The sequence below is a fragment of the Dipteris shenzhenensis genome, chromosome 5 (genome assembly GCF_047967505.1).
Source record: "Dipteris shenzhenensis isolate YYH24624 ecotype China chromosome 5, Dip_SZ_1.0, whole genome shotgun sequence".
Classification (NCBI taxonomy): domain Eukaryota; kingdom Viridiplantae; phylum Streptophyta; class Polypodiopsida; order Gleicheniales; family Dipteridaceae; genus Dipteris; species Dipteris shenzhenensis.
The window spans coordinates 37311210-37324831 of record NC_141600.1 but is presented as its reverse complement, the minus strand read 5'-3'; the positions used below and the strand labels follow the sequence as shown (position 1 = coordinate 37324831).

Here is a 13622-nt window from a genome sequence, read left to right as displayed (position 1 = left end):
GCAGGGCACTGAGAGAAGAGCCTCCCCTTCTTTCAATGCCAAGAAGTTTCAGCTTGGCATTAGAGGCTGGAGGTCCACCAGAGCCTCTCATTGCGAGGATTTTAAGATTTCTGCTGATTCGTGATAGTCATTTTTTAAGAGACTTTGAAAATCCCCAAGAATAGGAAAATCACTATTTTCTTTTGGCTTTCTATTCACGGAGGGATTGCACTGAAGGAGATCCAAGTTCGGGACAGATTCCACATGTATTCGTTGCCTTTCTGCTAAAAAGTCTATTTAGCATTGTTTATGGGACTGCAGGCGAGGAAAGGGATCGCTAAACTATTAAGGACTTTTACACATTCTCCTTACTTCATGACCTTGGGCTTGGTAGCTTGGCTCTCTCTATCCGGACCTCAGGTATTTTACAAGAGACATGACTCGCTTGGGCTATTTTTGTTCGACGACAATTGGTTGAGTCATGCTTACTAGATGATATTCGTGGATATTTGTATAGGCCACCACATGCCTATATAGACACTTCTTAGAAGATTCTGGAGAGCATAGCACTGTGGCATATTTGGAGATTCAGATGCACAAAGGCTTTAGATGGTTCCAAGGTCCATCTGGCACACACATCACCCAGTATTTGGACAGACCCGGTACACACCTTGATGGCCATTTCAAGAAGGGTCCCCTCTTCATGACAACCTCTACCAAGAGGACTGTCTTCTTCAGAGAGTGGAGCAGCAAGCCATTCTTCTCACAAGGTTGAGGTGGCATTTCAGCCTCACCTTGAATCTTCTCTAGCTCTCTTAGGAGAGTTTGATTTTGCCCTATTTGGGTCATGTTCTCTCATGATTGCATGATGTATTATTCCCTTGAGCTTTGCTCTGGGAGTTTCTTTCATACTTCATAGAAGTCTCTTTTTGCAAATAAAAAACAAAAAAATAAGAGCCATTATGTAAATGTTTATTATCAGAATCATGTAGTCCAATCTAAGTTTTGCTACATGGTGAACTTCATGGACCAATGGTCAAGATGGCATCTCTTGACGTGAATAATAATCAATACTTCTGCTAGATGGTGATACTTATAATATGTGTGTGATGATGAAAATGATGCTTATATGTGTTCTGAAGCCGAATTTGGTCTTTAATAATTGTGTATAGAATTATTCGCAAAAACACTCCTACAAAGAGTACAGTATGCCTAAGAAAGAGAATGATGTCCCTATATACAGAATGAATGATAATATATATATACATTGATAAATGTATATATATAAATTTATCAATGTACATGGGGACATACTCGCTCAACTTTATTTTACTCCTATTTGTTTTGGGCCATGGAGGCTAATTAACTTATGTTTGTCCATGGATTTATTTAATTATTTGGGTTAATTAGTTTATTTTTAGTTATGTCTAAGAGGAGTACACATTATTCAAGAGGTAGGATTCGAACCCACAATGTTGTATTTCCCACATGTGAGCCCTACCACTAAGCTATAGAGTGGAAGAGCATACCTAGTGCTAGCTAAAATGGTCCCTCTTCCCCCTCTCCCTTTAGTACGTGCCTTCTTCTTTAAAGCCCCCTTCAAATGGTCCCTATTCCCCCTCCCCCTTTAGCACATGCCTTCTTCTTTAATACCCCCTTCTTAATGGGTCCCTCTTCCTCCCTCCCCCCTTTATCCCTGAGTTTAATCATGCCCTTTCCCTCTTCCTTTTCACCCCTCTTCCTTTTCACCCCTCTTCTCTTCTCCACGACTAATTAATGGGAATTTCTTATTCTTCAATCTCAAGGGGGACATACAATAGGTTCACTTTCTTACCTTCACATAATAATACTTCAGCTGTATATTCGGCTGCCCAAATCAACGCACTGATGTCACATGAGCAAAGGGAGGCTAGTGAATCCTATGCTCCGTTATCATGGAGAAAACCAGCTGAGCATAGACACCATATGCAAACGGTAGGGACTTTCTACCAAAAGGAGACCCTCTTTACTAAGGAAGCAAGTGTGAGAGTTCAGGAAATTGGAACTCACATTGGACATATCATCAGTGTTGATGTTGTCCACATTGATAACAAGAAAATCAGAAAGCTATGTGAGTGGCCTATACTCAAGACTACTACCTTTGTGAAATCCTTACTAGGATTTCCATAGAGAAAGAGAAGCACAAATAAGTGCCGATACCATAGAGACGATTCAAAAGCTTGATGCTTGTTTCAAGAGGTCACATCAGCTGAAGCAACTGAAGCGCGACTAGTGGATGCCAATAAACCATTTGTGGCCCTTGATTATGTTGTTGGAGAAGCCCTATTCTAGGATTGTAGACCAGTATCTTTTGGGGGGAAAAAGGCTAATAGCGGTTGCTAAGAGCAAAATAGCTAGGCAATTGTAGATGCTTACCAAGCCACCATATCCTTTGTGCAATCAATTCAATTAAATGCATTAGAGACACAACGATGAGATGGATGTGAAAGGGGCAACAACCTCAAAAAAGAAATAGAGGCCTTAAATATAAATTACAAGAGGTCGATGGACACGCAGATGCAGAGAGGAACCAAATGATGGGCCACCTTGCTAGGGCTTGCCCGCACTTCACGAGTTATCCTTCTATTGTCCACACTGCTGATTGATATTATGATGGTGGTAGCGCTAGCAGAAATTCACCTCAAACTATTATAGAACAGTGGAGTATGTTCTCAGCAGCACCGTACTCTTTATATGTGAAATCCCATCAAAATGGACGATGGATCGAATGGGTCGAAGCCAACAGCCCAAAGCTTTTGCACTCCCATTGAGCAAACTTCTTCAGGGGGTTACAAAGAAGAGCAACAAGCCTGTAAGTTGGAAGGCAGAGGTGAATGATAGTTTTGAAGCTTTGAGACATCAAGTGACCACTGCACATATGCTAGCAATTCTAGTTCCTGACAAGTGATTCATGATTGAAACGGACACTACTGGTTTTGCTAGAAATGTCGCCCTGTTCAAAGATGGATCGAATTGCATATGATAACAGCTAGGGAGGGAAAAGGAACATCTGAATGCAAGATGCCTCTACACTTTCAACAAGCATAAACCTTCTTGCTACTATACCCTTAGTTGGTAAAACAAGATCTGCTTTGAGATAAGATCTTCAACACAATGTTTGAGTTCTTGTCCCTCTTTATGCATAGGCTGCAATAGAGGTTTGCCTTCCAAGGGTTCCAAATCATTGGTCTCAAAACCATTCCTTATCCCGTAGGTACAACGTAGAAGAGACATAGAGAAAGCAAACCCTCAGAGCTGGACAATAATGCTCAGGCTCCCCTTTCACTTGATACTCGTATCTTTCAGTTAGTTTCCTTTTTCTCAGATGGAACCAATACGTATTGAATGGTACACAAACAAATACATCATACCTCAAATAAAACCGTTGCTATTTATAAAATGTTTCTTCACATTGAATAAACTTAATGGAAAAAATTGATAGTCGTAGTCAAATCCGGAAAAGTTCAAGCATCAAAATACATGGATGCAATTAACTGTTTGCAAATGGCATTAATATCAGAAGCAAACTTATCACTACCAATGGCCTTTCCATAAATCAAGACAAAACAAAGATTGGCAATCATCTTTATTCAATTCTGAAGTTTTCCAACATTTAAATATATACCTTAACAATATCCCCAATTACAAAAGGCCGAGTTATAAAAAGTAGAGTTCCTCCCAAGAAGTTTCCTACAATCTCTTTGGCAGCAAGTCCCACAGCAATACCTGCATCCTCAAATTTTCTTTAGACACTCTGCCCCTCTTCAAGTTAAAAACTCTGTCCCATCATCAGACTTGGCAAATGATTGGAAATATTAACTGCTCTGTGAGAAGTTAAAAACGTGTTAGGAATTTGAATACTGCTTGTGGCATCCAGTCCATAACGTTTTCTACATAAATACCATTTAAAAAAGGTGCAATTACATCAACAAACTTATCCTCACTGCATAAACTCTCTCTATAGTGAGGGGTGTTACCAGAATGATCTTTTCACATCCAAACAGTAAGCATCAATTCAAATCTCAATGCTGTAGAGGAATTGATGCACAGGTTCAGGTGTCCAAATCATAGGTGTCATCTGTACATCCAAATCAATCACGGATAGTATAGACATGTCCACTTGCCTTTGCAATTTTCCTACGAACAGGAAGCCTGATATAGCCTTCTTCAGAATCTTGTAGAACACAAATTTCTAGAATAAGGTCCTCACATCCCGAATGGCTCTCTCCTTGGTAAAGAAGTTTGGCCATGGAGTTGTATCCAACAGCACCCCCTGCAAAGGTGTCACCAGGGTATGCTCTGCAATCATCTCCACTCTTCAACATACCTAAACCAACTTATCATGTTTATTTGTATATGTGGTCTGTGTGAGATGGGGGTTTGTACTATTCTGGAGGTATTACAGAGGCCGAGTCACTGGTGCAAGCCGTCAGAACTTCGACCACCTGCATCTTTGTAATTACTGCAGTGCTGCCATACGTCTTCCTGCTACTGTGGTGCAACTCTCTTCGTACTACCAAGTGTAGCCCACGAACAGAACAGAAAAGAAAAAGATGAACATAATAGATCAGGCTAGTCATACTGAACCAAAGCAACACGAAAGCAAGAAAAGGCTGCAACAACGCATTTTCATGTTCAGATACGATCACCGTACCCAAAGAATACTTCCCAAATGGCCTAAAGTCACACTCCAAAACTCCCAAGTAAAGGTTCACTCACTCTAGCGAGCTCGTAGCTCGAGCCTCTCTCCTCTCACACTCTCCCCGGTCCTCCACTAGTACCCATGAATCTCTCCCCTGCCCTCTCCTAGTAATTTCCACATCGCCTTATGGTTCTCTGCCTTCTCTATTGTCTCTGAACACTCTTCCTCCACTCCTATTGGGTACTGTTATCCTTATCCTTCTTCCATTGGTGATTGCCAACATCTCCTTCAGAGCTGTAACTCCACTGCCTCTGCATAGATGTGCATAGATTACCTCATGTCCTCTAGGGCACAGCAGTCTCCCAACAATGTTCAAGCCTCTCATAGTTGCTCCATATGGACAGGCTATTGGTGATCCTATCTAAGATATCTCTGGTTCTTCTTATTTCTCCTCTCCACTCTTTCTCTTTTCTTTATTTTAAAAATACAAAATAAATACAACACTGAAAAAAACATATAAAATATAACAACTACATAGGTCGGATCCAAAAATGTACTGAGAAGAGATTACATATTGAAAATGTCTGCTTGCATGGAGCCAAGGCTGAAAATACTGCTCACATGGAGCAAAAACTAAACCTGCTGAAATACATATATGATACATCCCAAATCTTGAGTTCTCTCTCTAAACAGTAAAAACATGCCTTTAATGGTCTGGGAGGAATGCCTTTGAATTGGTAAAATGGACTTTGCAGCTCATTGGAGTCTTGCCCCACTTTTATGGAAAAAGTTGTGATTTATAGTGCTTTTCTATGCTGAACAAGACACTAAATACGTATCTGCCTAAACAAAAGATCTATGATGAACAAGACACTAAGCTGTGGTGGTAGGAGACTGCTCCTCCTCATCACTCTCCATCATGTCCAGAAAACTCTACAGATGCTAGGACGTCTCTTTGAAACGGAAGTATCCTTGCTTGTACTTGTCAGTCTTCACATGAAGAGTTGACCCCCATTTTCAAGTCCCCCATGATCAATTTTGTACACGCGATGCTGCCATGTGCAGTTCTAGAAAAATCTTGTGAGTTGAGATATTGAGCATAAGGAGGCCTCACAGAGAACATAAGGAGGTCTCACAGCAAGTGCGGGAAGGTGGTAATTACTTATTCCTTGTGCACATACTTACTGATCACAGCTGTGAGTATTTTGTGTGAGTTCTTTCTTACAAGACTTACAGTTCTAGGCCTCTTCTACAAATCCAATGCATTGGTTTCATCAGTTCAGTGATCACTTCTCCATGGTTCTTACACCTTGGGACTTCACCATCTTAACATGGTAGTGGCACCTTTTTGCAGCAAGATCAGTCACAGCTAACACTTACTACGTGTACAGCCAGTTGCATTGCAGTGACAAGATCATAGGGAGGTAGTGCATGGAAGTGGACTCCACTACATGGAGTTATTTCACTACCCATAGGGTTATCTAAGTCCTTACGGCTTGATGATTATGTACCAGATTACCCTCCACCTGCTAGCATGCCTCACGAGATTGGGATGCTCCGTACATCCACTGGGTTTCCATACCTAACACAAAGGGGATTTTATACCCTTCAGTTCCTAGTTGCTTTCATGTTGGCCATGGGAGGGTGAGCTTTGGTGCATCTAGGCAGTAATGCTGAGTCATAGGAGGCAGAATGAGATTACATAGGGTTAAACCAGTGAGTAGGATTTAATATCCGGAACCAATCATCTTTTGAATGTAATTATCTATACCCTAATCACTCACCTGCACATTAGACAACGCACTACGAGCCGTAACTGTTGGTCTCAATTTGGGTAGATTCTGATAAGTCTAGCTTAAGTTATGGCCTTAGAGAGCCTAGGGTACCATTAAATGTTCTAGGCCTAATTGTGTATTAATTATGTGAATGGGTAGAGGAGTCATGGGACAAAATTTTAAATGGAGGGAAAAAATCTATTTAATTAAATTATTAAAGCTATTCCCCACTACTCAAGCTAGGAATATTTGTTGAGTGAATGTATTTATGTTTTAAGTAACCTGTAGGTCTGATTTCGTTTCTTAACGCTTTTTACAGCTTTTTATCAGTTTAAGGTTGGAACCAGCTATATGAAGGGCCATTTGTTTTTCCTACCTCATTCTTGCATGCTTGCTGGTGAGATCTTGGTGACTTCCTCGTTTTTGAAGCTGCTGCACTCTTAAACAGCAAACTTGCATTTGAATTCTACCCTCCTACTGACCTCCACACTCCAATTTCCTACCCCAGACACCTCTAGGCAGAATTGCAATTGAAATTTCGGCCTTTTGCTGCTGTTTTGGCACCAGGATTCACCACAAATTGGGAGCAGACCTGCTGGACATTGCCTGCAAGCTAAAATCTTGCTCCAGGACAAATTGTTTCTACCCTATGGATAACCTTGAATATAATGACCCCATGAGCCATCTAGAGTCTTCCCCTCCCAGGGTTTTTTTGGAGGCCCTGGAGTTTGTACATGGCTAAGGGGCGGGACCAGGGACCCCAAACCCGGAGCATTTTCGGGCTGCCAACTGGCAAATCTACATGGATCAGAGCAGTGCCTGCATGACTTCTGAGCCGTCATTGATGCATGGCTCGGCTATTTCTAGGTAGACGGACACTGGACTTCGTTGCAGAGATGTCGCGATCTGCAGGGCGGGATTTAAGTGCGACTTTGCTGCACAAATGTTGCGATCTACAGCAGGATTTAAGTGTGACTTTGAGTAGCATTGCTTGCACCCGCAATTGGCTGTCATCGTTTGGTCGATGTGGACTTCAAGACACTTTGGGGCGACTTTGGTTTATTGACCCCCATGTGGTTTCTCATGTTACCTTGTTGTTGTGCTGGCCTTTGATTTGGGCAGTTCTTTGATATATCATATTTGGTGCTTCAGGGTTCATCCACAAGGGCATGTTGGGAGGTAGCGGCCTTCACTCCTCATGTATGCGGAAAGGTCCAAATGGACCTTCATAATCGGGTGGCCACGCGTTGCTGACACCTGTACAAAGAGGGGGGTTGCATAAGCACTTCTACCCTATGGATAACCTTGAATATAATGACCCCTTGAGCCCTCAAGAGTCCTCGCCTCCCCGGGTTTTTTGGGAGGCTCTGAAGTTTGTGTGCAACTATGGGGTGGGACCTCCGAACCCCGCACCCACCCCGCACCCAATGCTTTGTCCGAACTGCAAAGTGGCACAGTTTATAGATTTATGTTCAGCTAGGGTTCTAAAGGTAATATGAAATATTATTGTATTAAGATTCAGTATTACTGGACTAAAATATACCAGGTGCTTGAACTTTGGCAAGCAGTGATCCTCCTTCGCACCCCATGCAGCCTCTCTTTTTATGTGTTCCATTCTTTTAGTTATTTTAAGTTTTAAGACTATGTGTAATAAATGACCTGTGGTGAAATTAATTTTCAGTTCACAGTTATAAATTTCTTGTTCAAATTAGATGAATCCTCGAAAGCACGCTTTCACATAAGCACGGCTCTAATAAGTATCAGAGCTCAAAGTTCTTCCGTTGATTTATTTGTTAAACTTGAAATTGTAATCCTAAGTCATCCTAAGATTATGTAATGTTTGTGTGAATAAGGGAGTGTAGAGTCAATGTTTCCTTGTAGCCATGGTGACTAACCAGAATTGTAGTGCCAAGGATTCAAAGAGGCCGTCTCTTACCCCTAAGAAGTCCGTGCCTACAAAGAACAAAAGATCAGTCCGGTTCTTGGACAGGATAAGATGAATCCGATTCTTGGACAAGAAGAAGAGATCAATCTAGCTTTTGGACAAGATGTAGCTGATTGGATCGGATGTTGAAGAGGCATTGCCCACAAGGAGTATGGATGATGAGGTACCATTCTAGGAACAAGAAAATGAAAGTGTGTATAAGCTTTTTGAGTCACTGAAAGCTGATATTGAAGCTGATTTAAAACAAAAACTTTCCACGATGGGTTCAGTACTCTCAGAAGCCTTGGAAAATGAAATAAGAAAGAAAATTCAAGACAGCCAGCCAAGAAACAAAACTCAGCCCAAAGAAATGATATTCTACAAGGACCTTGCTATCCTTCATGTTGTTTTATCCCTCAAGGCTTTCAATTTAGCACATTTGGTAATGTAGTTGGTTGCCACCACGATGTACTTATTGCCTCTTGAGTGTGTGGCAACCTTAAATAAATCTATGAAGTCTAACCCCATTTCTATAATGATTCCCATGTGTATAAGGGAGTAAGTGTCATTTGATCTTTGAACTTCGGCCTCTGACCACTCATCTTGTCTATCCTCAACCAACTGGTGGGATTGGTCCCATAAACAGCCTACATAGGTCCCGTCACGAGGATGGATAGTTGGTTGGGACCTGGGTGACCAACCTGGCAAGGGATTGTAGAATCGCTTGAGAGAGAGAGAGTGCAGGTAGCAAAGCGTCGCACAAGTCTTAGCCATCACGTCAAACTTGGATAATGAAAAAGAGAAGTGCAAGGTACAAGTACCTAGACCTAGGACTAAGTCTCCTAGGTGTCACATAGGACTAAGTGTCCTATGTGGCCTAAAAGGCACTAACTCTACAAGTGCCTATATTTATGCCTACAAGGCACATACCATGGCCTATAGGGCATCACTAGAACCACCAGAAGATGGCCTGCAAACCCCCCTCCATGGCATGGGCTGAAGTACTCTAGAAACGTCTCAGAATACCTGGTATTTTCTGGTCATGGTGGCACATGTTCATCCAAAAGAATATAGCCACCTATGAATGTACAAGGGATGTCAGATCATGTAACAAAGGGAACCAAGTGTAAAGCCTGTCGAAAGACTTCGAACAGCTCAAGAAGGATGTAGAGATTGAATGCTCTACCACGTTGCTAGCACACATCTTCGGGTCTCACCCCTCCAGATCCCAAGCCAGAGACTGGATGCTTGCGGCTCTCCCCCCAGACCTCACTCCACGACTGTTAGATGTTCATCTTCTGGCACGAGGTTTTTTCCAAGTTGTTTTTGACACTCCAGAGGCTGCGAGCACTGTGCTCAAGGCTGAGTTTTTACACCTGGGACACAGGAAGATCTTCTTTGAAGCCTTTCATATTGGTTTCGACCCAGTGGAGGCAGATAAGGCAATCTTTTCGCTCTTCATCAGATTCCCCAGGCTGCCCCAGGTTTACCATCGACTTCTTTCTGTTATTGGGAAGCATTTTGGCGCAGTTGCTGAGATCCCACCCCTCCCTGGGTTGCCATTGACTGCAGCAGAGGCAACCAAGGCTGATGGGGTGCCTAGAGTTAGGGTCCTCTGTAAGGATTCTAACCTCAAGATGGATCATGTTATAATCCAATTGAGCTCCCAACACAAAAGCCCCAAATTTTGAGAATGCCCTGCAAAAGATTTCACACGTGCCAAGCTTGTACGGTACTCTTGGGACAAGTACCACTATACGGATAGTACTGAGCGCAGTACGGAATCCAATATACAACACATGTACAATGTACGGAGCAGGTACGTCTGCTGTACGGAAGCCTGGTGTACGAAATAGTAGGTACAACTGTACGGATGTAGGTACGTTCCCACGTGGCTGTACGGCGACACAAGTAAGGAATGCAGTACGAAGCAATTACAAGACCTTCCGTACGTCTGTACGAAAGATGTACGGCATACGACGCAAGTACAACGAAGGTACGAAGAGCAGTACGAAATGGATACACAGCGCCTATTGTATGGCTCTACGAAGATGCAGATCCTGTGTGCAGACTGTACGGTGTAGGCACGTAGCGGAGCAGTACGGAACCGTACAGTTGTACGAAATAGGTACAAGGGACGTACGTAATGCAGTACGAAAATAGGTACGAAGCTGTACCGTATGACTATACAAATGAAGGGGCAGTGAAGTTGATACGAGTCCAGGTGCAAGAGAGGAATCTAAAACGCTACTCTGATACCACTGTAGAATCGCTTGAGAGAGAGAGAGAGTGCAAGTAGCAAAGCGTCGCACAAGTCTTAGCCGTCACGTCAAACTTGGATAATGAAAAAGAGAAGTACAAGGTACAAGTACCTAGACGTAGGACTAAGTGTCCTAGGTGTCACATAGGACTAAGTGTCCTATGTGGCCTAAAAGGCACTAACTCTACAAGTGCCTATATTTATGCCTACAAGGCACATACCATGGCCTATAGTTAGGCTCAAAGCTATTACCAGGAGATGACACAGGACCACGCCCACGAGAAGCCAACAGCACTCTATCGCCGACTTCATGCTCCCGCCGTCTCATCCACACAGATGAGCTGATGATGATGATCATGATGATGATACTGATGTGTAGTCAATCACTCCGACGTGACTATGTAGTACTTAGCACTAGCTTTTTGCATTCTGCATTGGTGTGGATGCTCATTTAGTAGCTCCACCCTCACAGTTTGTTTGCATCAAAATTCTCACACTCTCATAGACGCATCGGTCTTCCGAAGACTTTAATAAACTTTCTTTCTTTCTTTCTCTCTCACCAACGATAGCACGATGTATTTATTTTCACGTATCAAACATCATCCTTGGGCGTCGATCATAGTTACCAGGGAACGGGAACGTTCCAAAATTTCAAGTGCCAAAAAGGGAACGTTCCGGGAAGGGGGAACGGGGGAACCAGAACCGAAACGCCAATTATGAAAAGAATGAGTAGATGGAGGGAGGGAGGGAGGGAGGGAGTAGATGGATGGAGGAGTTGGATGGAGGGAGGGAGTAGATGGAAGGATGGAGGGAGGGAGTAGAAGATGGAGGGAGGGAGTAGTTGGAGAGCTGCTGGATGGAGGAGTCGAGCTGTTGAACGAGGGAGAGAGCAGGTGGAGGGCTGTAGGTCGAAATGGTGGAAAAAAGGCATCCGCCGCTCGCGAAACAGGGTTGAGGAGGAAACACTAAACCCGGAACGCCGGGTTTAGGTCCGAAACGGGTTTCGGGTACCCCGGAATGGGGTTCCCTGGTAACACCCTGGCTGGAACGTTCCAAACAAGTTTCGGGGGGTTCTAGGATTCCCTCTTCTCTGGAACGGAGTTCCACGCATTCCGGATGGGGGAACAGGGTTCCTTGGTAACTATGGCATGGCATTTCCTTCCGCAAAGAAAGGTAGGACTATTGCATCCCATGGAGGAGCTACTTCAGGTGCTCATATGGCTAGTGCAAAAAGGAGTCCTCTTCCCTCTGCTGCTGCTACTACAATTTCATCTTCTGGGAGTGCACATGTTCTTGGAGCTACAAGTTCTACTCCTACTGCATCTCCTTCACCTCTCTCACCTACACGAAGGCAAAGCACCCTTTATACTGCATGGCATCCACAAAGGAAGGCACAGGTAGATGCAGCCGTGGCCTGTTTCTTTTACTCGAATGGGATTAGTTTCAATGTGGCACGGTCTGCTTATTTCAAGGAGATGGTGACTGAAATTACAGCCTTTGGGCCCACATACACCCCTCCCACTTTTGATGCATTGAGGGGAAAGCTTCTAGAGGATGAGGTGAAGGCAGTTAATGTATTTGGTATTTTTCCGGTCTCATAGACCCTTCGGTCTTTCATGGACATTAATAAACTTTCTTTCTTTCTTAGATGTTAGATCTCTCTCGAGATTGAACTTTGAGCTTTTAACAATGGAAACCCAACATGTTACATACATATAAAATAAGAAAAATGTAATTGGATAAGAAAATCATTTATCACAAAAATAACAACTTTGAAAGAAGCGAGGCAACTATTCCACATGCCAGTACCCTAGGGTTCCTCAATAAGCAAGTGAGAATCTTGAGCGTGTGTCTCCTATTGAGCTGTGCTACTTGATAGTTCTAGAAACTGTGTTGGATAGTCTTCTGAAAGCCCGTAGTGCACGGTGGCAAGTGCCATCTCTTCTCATTTGCTCAAGGCACCTATTTGTGGATGGTTCCCTTAAAGCCACTAGTGCATTTGAAGTCCTAAATAATAACAAACTTATTATTTATAGTTGCATTTGTATTATACTGCGATTAATTACAGATATTTATAATTACAAATACATCTGCACATGGATGTGTGCACATGAGTTTGCGTGTGCATGTGCATGTCATCACCGTCATAACAGACTACGTATTTGCCCCTTGTACACCCCTGTAATGCATAGGCATAGGAATTGTTGTGCCTCAATTATGCTTGCTTTTCTTTTCTAGCATGCCCATGTTTTGAAGAATTGTTTTGGTTAAAGCATCCACAGACGTAGAAGAACAATGTTAACTGATATACAAGAGCGTAATAATCTTTAATCCTGTAGCTGATGAGCCTTCAGCAGTATAAACATTCGTGTTCTTCTGTCCTCAACCCTTCTCTCTCTGTGCATGATGAGTCTTTTGCTCACATAAAAAGCTCTTGATTAGTTTCTTACTGACAGTGTCGACAGAACTATAGGACTTTCTTTCTTTGGTATTGAGAAGCGGATGTACAGGCAGTTGATTGCAAGTAACATTTCGTTATACAGGTTCTTGTAAGGTTTACACCACTTACCAGAAATGCCGCCAATTGCGAGGACAGATCGCAAAGCAAACCCTGAAACCTCGCCTATGCAAGTGCCAGCGAGGTAGTACATCACTAGTGACAACACCTTGTCGAAGGCTATCAATCGTGGCTGTGGGACAAAAAAGAGGCATATCGCATCAGCTGTCAATCATGGCTGTGGGACAAAAAGAGGCATATCACATCAGCTTCTGTGACTCGTGGCATTGCACGTCATATAGCAAACTAGATTGACTCAGAAGATGAAACAAATTGAAAGCAAGTTCTTCTAAAGAATGAGATTGTTCCTAAGAAAAATGGTCTTCAAAACTAACAGATCACGGTCTTCACCAAACCAAAAGGAGGTGGCAGCTCTAAGTCAATTACATATCCAAGAACTTGTGGACGTCTAGTTAACAAAGCTCAGCTAGAACAAGTACTTTGGA

General features: G+C 42.9%; 1 protein-coding gene across 2 annotated transcripts in view; it reads right to left on the bottom strand.

The window, feature by feature from the left end:
• The window catches only part of LOC147901975 (mechanosensitive ion channel protein 1, mitochondrial-like), a 100402-nt gene that overhangs the window by 41971 nt on the left and 44809 nt on the right, over window positions 1-13622 (bottom strand). For both annotated transcript variants that reach the window (XM_087375256.1, XM_087375257.1), the window contains exons 6-7: window positions 13189-13309; window positions 3644-3744 (exon numbers count right to left, since the gene is read on the bottom strand). In XM_087375256.1, coding sequence (XP_087231382.1) covers window positions 3644-3744; window positions 13189-13309 — 222 coding nt within the window. The remainder of the gene's footprint in view (window positions 1-3643; window positions 3745-13188; window positions 13310-13622) is intronic.